The following is a 12098-nucleotide window of genomic DNA, read 5'->3' as shown; positions in this document are numbered from 1 at the left end:
TGCTTGATAAAGCAAGATGGGTCTGGGAACAGCACTGGAGGAAATGGCAATACCTCAATATGAGAGTGAGGAAGAAGAGGATAGGAGCAAATTCCATTTGGCTAAAAAATGTGTTGGTTGTGAAGGTAAGGACATTACTGTCTGATGGATTCTGTTTTGTCCGTGAAGTATGAGGTAGGTCATCAGTTGAGCATAAGCAGAGAGGAGAAGGTGTGGTTAAGTTTGAGGAGAAAGAAAATACAACATAGTTGTCTTGGGACAGTGAGTCTCCTACAGAAAAACAATGTGATGGATGTGTAATCTGACATGTCTACTTGAGGCTTGTGATGATGAAAATAAAAACAGTTAGCAAGTAAGTGGCAGAGCTAGGATTTGAAGACAGAGCTCCCTGGTTCTCAGGCCATATTTTATCTTCTATAACACACTGCTGAGACAAAGTGTCATTGTTATAGTAAAGAATCAATTCTGAATCTTATGTCATGGAATAATCAGAATCATTTTTTCATGACTACTTATTTAAAAAACTGACAAGCATACCAATTATTTGGTGGTATTAAAGACATCCAATATGAACAACATTTTGTATAGTTCTTTTATTTTTAGTGTAGTGCATCAATATCAGATTACTATTTTCTAACTCTAATTTTATAAAATAAATAGTCTTCTTAATGTATTATGAAAAAGGAATGTGTGTACTGTGCAGCAGTGAAGGAGTAATGCCTACGGGGAGAACAGGGCAGCCAGGTGCACATCACTGAGGTGGATGTTAGCTCACAGATAATGCTTCTGCCTAGAGAATGTCATAGAGTTGAAAATCAAGTAGCCGTCTGTCACTATAGTTACTTCCTCCATAAAACCTTCCCAGATTATTTTAGTAACATCTTCTATGCCATAAGGACCCTAGAAAAATATTCCAACCCAATCTGCTACAAGCAAAAAAAAAAAAAAAAAAAAAAAAAAAACACTGACAGCAATTAAAGGTGACCCCTAACAGCTTCCTCCTCACCAGTTGTGCATAGTCAATAAGGTAATATTAGTGAATCTTTTTCAGTTAAAGGTCACTGACCCATAGAGATACTACAACATATAAGTAAGAAAATCATATGTGTTTATATATACAAATAATAGAACATATCTGGAGAGAAATGTACAATCCCATCTATACATTTTTTTAAAAAAGAAGAGGAAAACAAGATGATATTTATTAAGAATAACAAATATAACACTGATTTTTGTTATAAGCTGTGGACTGTTAAGGAAGAAAAATGGGGGCAAGGAGAGAAATAGATAGAGAAAGAGAGAGGGGTAGATAGCCATGTGTGACATAAAGAGACACACACAAAAAGGCATAAAATATCAGGAAAGAGAAACAAAAGGATGAGAAAACATAGAGGAGAAATATAAAACAAATAGGATGGAGAGAGATAGATAAGATCTTTGGCATTTTGACAGGGTGCCACATGATTGGGGCCATGCATAGTCTGGTTATCATACCCTTGATGTTGGCTAAAGCTCTCAGAAGTAAAGCCCAAACCAATTGAATATTCCTCACTGAAAGGCTAATATTTAAAAGAAAAAAAAAAAAAAAAAAAAAAAAAAAGCACGGTATTCCAGAAGGGGAGGAAAAAGGAAATGGCATTGAAAACATACTCAACGAGATAATAGCAGAAAACTTCCCAGGTATAGGGAAAGTCACAGATCCCCAGATTCAGGAAGCCCAAAGATCACCACACACATTCAGCCCAAAAAGGTCCTCTCCAAGACATGTGATAATCAAACTGACAAAAATCAAAGACAAAGAGAGAATCTTAAAAGCTGCAAGAGGGAAGCGGTAAGTCACTTATAAGGGAGCCCCAATCAGACTAACATCAGACTTTTCATCAGAAACTCTACAAGCCAGAAAAGAATGGGATGATATATTCAAAACACTAAAGGACAAAAATAGCCAGCCAAGAATACTAAACCCAGCAGGACTATCCTTCTGAAATGAAGGACAAATAGTATATTTCTCAGACAAACAAAAACTGTGGGAGTTCACTACCACACGACCAGACCTACAAGAAATTCTCAAGGAAGTACTGGGTTTGATACCACAAAAACAACCATCACTACCATGAATACACAAGAAAGAACAATACCTACCAGCAAAACAAAAATGCTAACAAAAGAGAGAAAACCAACAAATACAGAAGACAAACAGAAAATTTGAAAGAAAGGAACAAAAAATACTTAAGACATCTAAACAAATATCAGTACAATGCTAGGAGTAAATCAACACCTTTCAATAATAACTCTTAATATAAAGGACTAAATTACCCATTGAAAAGACACAGACTGGCTGACTGGATTAAAAAGATGGACCCAACAATATGCTGTCTTCAAGAGATTCATTTGACCTGTAAAGACACATATAAACTAAGAGTGAAAGGATGGAAAAAAGATATATCATGCAAGTAGAAATGAAAAACGAGCTGGAGTATCTATTCCTATATCAGATAAAATAGACTTTAAAGCAAAAACCATTAAAAGAGATAAAGATGGCCAATACATAATGATAAGGGATCTATCCATCAAGAAGACATACAATCATAAATATATACACACCTAATGTTGGAGCAGCCAGATTTACAAAGCAAACATTCTTAGATCCAAAGAAAGAAATAGACACTAACACCATAATAGTGGGGGACCTGAACACCCCACTCTCATCATTGGACAGATCATCTAGGCAAAAAGAGAAACACAAGATCTAAACAATTCTTTAGACCAGTTGGATTTGGCAGATATCTATAGAACATTCCACCCAACGACCTCAGAATATTCATTCTTCTCATCAGCACATGGAACATTCTCCAGGATAGACCACGTTAGGTCACAAAGCAAGTCTTAACAAATTCAAAAAAATTGGAATTATTTCATGTATTTTTTCTGATCACAATGGATTAAAATTAGAAATCAATAATAAACGAAACTCTGAAAACTATACAAACTCATGGAAATTAAACAACATTCTACTTAATGACATGTGGGTCCAAGAAGAAATTAAACAGGAAATCAAAAAATTTCTTGAAACTAATGAAAATAATGATATATCATACCAAAACCTGTGGGATACTGCAAAAGTAGCTTTAAGGGGGAAATTTATTGCATTAAATGCTTACTTCAAAAGAATGGAAAGATGGCAAATAAATAACCTAACACTTCACCTTAAAGATCTAGAAAAACAAGAACAATCCAAACCTAAAGTTAGGAGATGAAAAGAAATAATTAAGATCAGAGCAGAACCAAATGAGATAGAAACACAAAAAACAATACAAAAGATCAATGAAACAAAAAGTTGGTTCTTTGAAAAGATTAATAAAATCAACGAGCCTTTAGCAAGACTAAGAAAAGAAGAGAGAAGACCCAAATAACAAAAATTAGAAATAAAAAAGGTGAAATTACAACTGACACCTCGGAAATACAATAAATCATTGGAGACTACTATACACAACTATATGCCAAAAATTTGAAAATCTAGAGGAAGTGGATAAATTTCTGGATGCACACAAGCTACCAAAACCGAGGCAAGAAGATATAGAAAAATCTGAACAGACCAATAACAATCAAAGAGATTGAAACTGTTATCAGAAGGTTCCCAACAAAGAAAAGCCCAGGACCGGATGGGTTCACTGCAGAGTTCTACCAAATCTTCAAAGAGGAACTGATACCAATTCTCTACAAACTGTTCCAAAAATTGAAACAGAGGCCATTCTCCCAAATTCATTCTGTGAGGCAAATATCACCTTGATTCCAAACCCAGACAAAGATGCATCAAAAATAGAAATCTAAAGGCCAATATCCTTGATGAATATAGATGCAGAAATCCTCAATAAAATACTAGCTAACGGAATACAGCAACACATACAAAAAATTATACACCATGATCAAGTGGGATTCATCCCAGGGATGCAAGGATAGTTTAATGTACACAAATCAACAAATGTGATACACCACATTAATAAAAGCAAAGACAAAAACCACATGATCATCTCTATTGATGCTGAAAAAGCATTAGACAAAATTCAACATCCTTTCAGGATAAAGACTCTCTACAAGCTAGGCATAGACAGAAAGTATCTCAACATAATTAAAGCCATATACGATAAGCCCACTGCCAATATCATCCTGAACGGATAAAAACAGGAACTAGACAAGGATGCCCACTCTCACCAGGCCTCTTCAACATAGTGTTGGAAATACTAGCCAGAGCAATCAGAGAAGAGAAGGAAATAAAGGGCATCCAGATTGGAAAGGATGAAGTCAAACTGTCCCTTTTTGCAGATGATATGATCCTATACATTGAACAGCCTAAAGCTTTTATAAAAAAACTCCTAGAGTTGATAAAGGATTTCAGCAAACTTGCAGGATACAAAATCAACACACAAAAATCAATTGCATTTCTATACTCCACCAGCGAACATGCAGAAAAAGAAATCAAGAAAGCTAGCCTATTTACGGTAGCCACTAAAAAAATAAAATATTTAGGAATAAAGCTGACCAAGGATGTGAAAAATCTCTGCAAAGAGAACTACAAACCACTGTTGAAACAAATTAAAGAGGACACAAGAAGATGGAAAGATATCCCATGGTCTTGGATTGGAAGAATTAACATTGTGAAAATGTCCATATTACCCAAAGTGATCTACAAATTCAATGCAATCCCCATCAAAATTCCAATGACATTTTTCTCTGAGATGGAAAAAGCTATCCAGACATTTATATGGAACAACAAAAGATCACGCATAGCCAAAGCAATCCTGAGCCAAAATAAATAAATTAATAAATAAATAAAGCTGGTGGCATGACACTACCTGACTTTAAACTATATTACAAAGCTATAATAACCAAAACAGCATGGTACTGGCATAAAAACAGACACACAGATCAATGGAACAGAATAGAGAACCCCAAAATTAACCCATATGCCTACAGCCATCTGATCTTTGACAAAGGCAGCAAGTCTACATACTGGGGAAGAGACTGCCTTTTCAACAAAAGGTGCTGGGAAAACTGGATAATCATATATAGGAGAATGAAAATAGACCTGTATCTTTCACCACATATGAAAATAAACTCAAAATGGATTAAAGAATTAAATATACATCCTGAAACAATAAAACTTCTTAAAAAAACATAGGGGAAACACTCCAGGAAGCAGGAGTGGGTACAGAATTCATGAATAGGACCCCAAAGCACAGGAAACTAAAGGTAAAATAAACAAATGGGATTATATCAAACTAAAAAGCTTCTGCACAGCTAAAGATATAATCAACAGAGTAAATTAACAACCAATAGAGTGAAGAAAATATTTGCAAAATATATATCTGACAAAGGATTAATATCCAGAATATACAAGGAACTCAAACAACTTTACAGCAAAAAAACAAATAACCCAGTTAAAAAATGGGCAAAAGAGCTGAACAGATATTTCTCAAAGGAAGATATACGAATGGCCAACAGACACATGAAAAAGTGCTCAATATCAATCAACATCCGGGAAATGCAAATCAAAACCACACTGAGATACCATCTTAACCCAGTTAGGATAGCTAACATCCAAAAGACTGAGAACGATAAGTGCTGGAGAGGTTGCAGAGAAAAAGGAACTCTCATCCACTGTTGGTGGGGCTGCAAAATGGTGCAGCCTTTATGGAAAATGATATGGAGGTTCCTCAAACAATTACAGATAGATCTACCATATAACCCAGCAATCCCACTGCTGGGAATATAACCAGAGGAATGGAAATCATCATACCAAAGAGATACCTGTACTCCAATGTTTATTGCAGCTCTATATACAATAGCCAAGAGTTGGAACCAGTCCAAATGTCCATCATCTGATGAGTGGATAAGGAAACTGTGGTACATTTACACAATGGAATACTACTCTGCTATAAAAAAGAATGAAATAATACCATTTGCAACAACATGGATAGACTTAGAGAAAATTATGTTAAGTGACACAAGCCAGGCACAGAAAGAGAAATACCACAAGTTGTCACTTATTTGTGGGAGCTAAAAATTAATAAATAAATAAACACACAAACAAATAAAGGGTGGGGGGAAGAAGACAGAATAACCACAAAAATTCCTTGAACTATTTATTTAAGCCAAGCGCACAGATACGATGTGGGGGTGGGGGGTGGGGGGTGGAGAGGAACGGGTAAAGGAGCATGAAAATCAAGTACGATGTATTTTGAGAAGTAAAATAAAATGAAATTAGGGCCGAGCCTGTGGCGCACTTGGGAGAGTGCGGCGCTGGGAGCGCGGCGACGTTCCCGCCGCGGGTTCGGATCCTATATAGGAATGGCCGGTGCACTCACTGGCTGAGTGCCGGTCACGAAAAAGACAAAAAAAAAACAAATTAAATTTAAAAAAATAGAATAAAAATAAAAATACAGAAAAGCAAAACCAAACCCACAAAAGTCGTTAATGTCTTGGATTAAAAACTGAGATATCATAATTCTTATAAAAAGTTTTGGTTAAAATTTGGAAACTCAAGTATTCTTGAAATTTTCCCTCTTTTTTTTCTAAAATCCATAGAGAATAATGCTAATCCTGCTATAAATATATAACAAGAACTGTCACATTTTATTTCATATACAAAAAATGGGCATCTACTTTCATTAAGCAATATTCCTCTTCTATAGACTTTCAAGATACTGCTATTGATGGTTTTTTTTAGAATTTATAATATCACCTATAAAAATCTGTTCTGTGAGCAAATCCCTAGCCCTAACAAATTTCTTTGGGATTTTTCTCTATTCATGTATTAAGAGAGGTTCTGTAAATCTCTGCATGATAAGGCTTCTATACTTGGACTGCATCATTTCCCTATATGGTTCATTTAGTTTCAGCCATGCTAAACGTCATTCAGTTCTCAATTATGTCAGGAACCATATTCTCTTGACTCTAGGTTTCACAAATGCTGTTCCTTCTACCTGGAACACTCTTATTCTTTCTCCCTTTCAACTATAAACTATTATTTTGTTCTTTAATCTTCAGCTTGGAGTTACCTTCTCCAGAAATCCTCCTTTGAACCTATATGTATGATTAGAAACTCTTCTATGACCTTCTACAGCATGTAATACTTCCTTTCCAGTTCTTCCCTCAGACTGGTATACCTGTCACCTCATCTTCACAAAATAAATTTTACCTCTGTAAAATTCAGCTCAAATGCTACTCTCTATGAAGACTTCCCAAATCTCTATTGATTAGAGTTGTTTCTTTGAGCTCCCAACATGGAATTTTTTTCATTCTCCTCACATTAGTTTTATATATTTTCTTACCTACTAGGTGATACAATACAGAAGAGCTCAGATATATGTTCTCCTACAATATTTAGCACATAGTCGGGACTCGGTAAGTGTAAGCTGGCTGACTGAATTGACTAGATGAAATTCACCTTAGGGTAGAAGCTGGCCTAAGAGTTAGAGCTCTGCTTATATCAAGAGAGGGCTAATCTAGAAATACCTCCAGGGGGATAGGTGCTTCTAACAGGGTGGAGGGACCATAACTATAAGCAATGTGAATCCAACAAGACAAAATACTGCTTCACAAAAAAGTGCTGCTGTAGCTATATAAAGTCATAAATAAAATAGTATATTATAAAAAAAATTCTGGCGGTGATCTGGTGATAGATTTTGACTACTGAATTGATTATCCATTGACAGTACTCAATATAGTCCTGCAAATGCATCAACTGTGTAATGAACGGCTATTAAGTTTATTGATTTTCTGATTTCCATTGATAGCTAACAGGCCAGAGCTACACATCAATATTTGTGTAATACCCAAGAGCTAACAATTTTGATAAACAAAAACCTCAAAAGTCAAACCAGTCCAAATTAATGGAAATTTGAAGGCCAAACCTCAGAATTTAAATGAAATACCTAACAAATGAATATAATACACTTAACATCTCAGTGCGGACAGTGTTGATTATCTATTTCCTCTTAGGTTTTCTTTTCCTAACAATCTCATGTTGTAATAGGTATGCACTCTATTTCCTTCCACAATCAAGATTTTGAACTTATACAGCCTCTAGCTCACATGTAGATAAACTCTACAAAGTGCTTCCATATATTAGTTCTCGCAAAATCCCTGTGAGATAAGCATTACTTTTTTCATTTTTACTTGAATAACAAGTTCAGTGAGGTTAAGTGATATGATCAAAGTCACTCAGCTAGTAAGTAGAAAGACCAGTCTATGAATACTTGGTCTTTCAGTTTAAAAAGTAATATAAAACAGTAAAGGACCATCTCATCCTTCCATTCTTAATATGTTTTCACTGCATTACTATCTTACATTCACTGGCTATACCATTACAAATGTTTTTATAGTATATATTCTATTTCATATTCTGCTTTTTCATTCCTACTTAACAGGTCCTCTCTCTCTCTCTCTTTTTTTCTCCCATGACCTAAATTATTTACTCATTTCTTCCATTTGAAGTATTCTTTGATGACATCCTTGGCCTGGGATTCTTTGCCATACTACACAACTGCAACCAACCACTTTACAGTTTTCCCTCTCTGTTCATTCTACAGACACCTACCCATTCCCCTAGTTTCTTGTCATCAACCTTAATTGGGTTGATTTGGTGTTCAGCATAAAGGGAGTCCACCAACTTGACATACACAGGCTTATCACAGTTGGACGCAAGCACATAAAGATGGTCTTCACACTTGTCTAAGGCTTTGGCAGCTTTGTGAATTCCACGTACTAGGCCATCATAGATGAGGGTGGTCTTCAGCACCTCTTGTAAAGCACTGTTAATGTCCACAATGCCACAAGACCCTCTCTGGGAAAGAGGGGTAAATTTTCGTAAGACTCAGGCTATCTCAGTGAAGGCTTTCATGGATCTTTGCTACCCTTTTACTATCTTCAAGGTTTTTTCTAGTGGTTCTCAAAGTGTGGTCTCCACATCAATAGCATCAGCACTACCTGGGTGCTTGTTAGAAATGCAATTACCAGTCTCTATCCCAGACCCACTGAATCAGAAACTCTGGGAGTGATACAATCAGTCTCCGTGTGATTTGGAAGCACACTAAAATTTGAGAATCTGGTCTATCCTGTTTTAAATAAAAACCTCATTTCCCAAGTTTGCAAAAATGACAAATACATAAAATCAAAGTTAAGTTCTTATTCAGAGACAGAATAACTATTCATAAAATAAATTTTAAGCCCCAGTTGTGCCTCTACATATATCAGAAATGTAATACTAATATTTAACATCCAGGGCAAAGAAGCTAGGCAAGAGGAGTATAGGGGGCACAGATACCACAAAAGAACAGATAATTCCCAAATAAATTTTCTTTTATGTACACTTTTGTCTATACAACATATGTGTATGTATATATATGTGTGTGTGTATTTATACTTTATATTTGCAATTGTACTTTGGTATTAGAATTTCTTTCTTATGATGTTGATTTCAGCCAGGGGTTGCCAAACTTTTTCTGTAAAGGGCAACACAGAAAATATTTTAGGCAATGTAGGCAATATGATCTCTGTCACAGCTACTCCATTCTGCTATTGTAGCACAAAAGCAGTCATAGACAATATGTAAACAAATGAGTGTGGCTTTTATTCCAATAGTACTTTATTTACAAAACCAGGTAGTAGGCCAGATTTGGCCAGTTGGCGGTAGTTTTCTGACCCCCGACTTAAGTCTGTCATTAAAACACATTTCTATTACCTGAGCCTCCTGAGTGACTGAGGGCAGAGTATGCATAATCAGGCACCAACTGTTGCATGAATAATTCACACTGGAGATATTGTTTTATATAAAGAAAATACATATAATGTGATAAATTAAGATTTTATTAAGATACTTTTAAAGGCATACAGAGTTAAAGACAGAAAGCTTTATAAGAAGATTATAAAAGTGCTTGTTTATACCTAATTAAGTGATATGTATTTAATAAGTATTCACTAAATATCTGTTGACTTAATGACTAGTGGGCTTTGTAACAAATATTCTACTTTGTCAGCTGTTGTTTAGAGTTAAGTTTATTCTTTTTTAATAGGAATTGAGACAGTATATAGCAAAAGCAATGGCTTGGAATATATAAACTGAGTTTGAATCCTGGTTCTAGCACGTACCAGTAATGTAGCTATAGAGAAATTATTCTGCCTTTGCAAGTCTCAGTTTTCTCCTCTATAAAATGTTATCTACCTCAGCGGATACTTATGAGCAGAAAACTAAATGAGAGAACACAAATAAGGCACAATGCTTGGCACATAATAAGTTTCTTTGCCCTGATTTGGGCCACACTGCTCCTCTATTTGCTAAAAATGCCCTGAGAACACAACATATTTCAATTTCTCCCTAACTGCATTCAAAATAGAGGGAGAATATTATAATATTGATGTGGTAAGATAATTCCCAAAGTTTTGTTGCTTAAACCTTTTTAACCACCCCTCCATCCTTATTTTTGCTATCCAGCTCAGGTATGATTTTCATTCTAGTATTAAATCTTTAATATTTTTGGTTTCTTTGGATATGTTAAATTAACTAAATTTGGTCTGAGGATGCCTCCATACTTGAGTCCTTACCTAAGGAACTGCAACCTCAGCATGTAAATTAACTGAAAACTTAACATAGAGTATACTTTTGAACAAATAGCTGAGTCTCAGCAAATCACAGTAGCCAAGCTTCTCAATCACAGGAGGTTAATTGATCAGACCATGTTCAAATGAGGCAAATGCTGACCTATAACCAATTCAGCTATTTTTGTACCCACGTACATTTTCTGTCCATAAATGCTGCCTGCCTACGTTGTGGAACGAAGCTCTCTGAATCTCATCTGGTTTGAAGGCTGCTCGATTTGCCAGTCTTTCTTTGCTCAACTAAATTCTGCTAAATTTAATTTGTATAAAGTTATTATTTTAACAGTAACACTAAAGAATCTATTTTCTTTAGTTTGGCCTATGTATGGAGCATTTCTTTAAAAAAGAATAGTTTTCGAAGCAGCTCTAAAAGGGAAGTATGGGATAAAAAACATTTCCTATATTCTCTGCTCAATCTCCTCCTTTCCTTCTCACCCTTAAACAGAAAACAAATTAAAAGCCAAAACTTCAAAACATGAATATGGGACCTGACTAAAACTGCTTCACAGTCTTCTGCTGGCTTCGAAGAATGAAAGTTTATTGGCATCTCCAATGCAGGGTACTCAACAATTGCTTACTTGTGAACAATGAACTACTGCTTCAACTCAGCAGGTGATGATTAGGGCTTCCTGTAGCATTTGTTAAAAGGGATTTAACAAGTGTCACTTTACTTCAATCTGCTTCCCAAGATTCTCCTACTCTACTGAAGATAAATGAAGGTGTACACTATTGTTAAACCCCCAGAGTCAGGTCAGGAACCACTGAGTAGAGTGAGTTAATGTAAAATAACATGACTGCCTCTTTCCACCGAATGCTGTAATCAGAACAAGTTTCCCCGACAGAAATGGCCACTTTTCCAAGCAAGATGACATTTGGACCTTCTTTCTCTGTGCAATAGTCTTAGAAACACTTTTCTCCCCTTGACCTGGTTTTTCTTTTCTCCCTTCACTACTCCACATTTCTGGCAAAGTTTGGCGGGGATGGGGCAAGGGTGGGGTGGGTATGGGGTAGCGGCAGGTGGGGGAAGTGGGTGGTAGAAAGGAGATGGGAGAAAATGAATTCTTAGTTGTAGAGTAAGACTGCAATGAGACAGCTGAACTAGATATTATCTTTAAGATTCCCTACAGTTCTAACATTTTATGACTTCACGTAATTTTAATAGAAAACGAGGAAATAAAATAGCACTGAGAAAAAAGATAAAATATTAACTTGAAAAGTATCCGAGAACAGAAGTCATGACAAAACTCAATTAACCAGAACCTACTGGCTCACTCTTTGGGGGGTGGGGGGAGGAAGATAACAAGAAAATCTCTTTCCCCCACCTCCAGCTGGCTTATTTCTGAACTATATCCTGGAGCAGAACACACATAGATCAATTTCCTATACCATCTGCAGCTATCCAGAGAGCACTGTGTAATTAAAACAGCCTAACAGTAGCTTTG

General features: G+C 35.8%; 2 protein-coding genes across 4 annotated transcripts in view; both read right to left on the bottom strand.

Moving 5' to 3' along the window:
* The window catches only part of RSRC1 (arginine and serine rich coiled-coil 1), a 416602-nt gene that overhangs the window by 32283 nt on the left and 372221 nt on the right, over positions 1–12098 (bottom strand). The gene's annotated exons all lie outside the window — the stretch shown is intronic.
* On the bottom strand, positions 8478–9800 carry LOC134385641 (small ribosomal subunit protein eS12-like). Its single transcript, XM_063107385.1, is given in 4 exon segments — positions 8478–8538; positions 8540–8566; positions 8568–8874; positions 9743–9800. Coding segments are annotated over 4 exon segments (453 nt in total).

Source organism: Cynocephalus volans, chromosome 1 (genome assembly GCF_027409185.1).
Source record: "Cynocephalus volans isolate mCynVol1 chromosome 1, mCynVol1.pri, whole genome shotgun sequence".
Classification (NCBI taxonomy): domain Eukaryota; kingdom Metazoa; phylum Chordata; class Mammalia; order Dermoptera; family Cynocephalidae; genus Cynocephalus; species Cynocephalus volans.
Note: the sequence above shows the minus strand (reverse complement) of the source record. Positions and strands in the feature narration are given on the sequence as shown.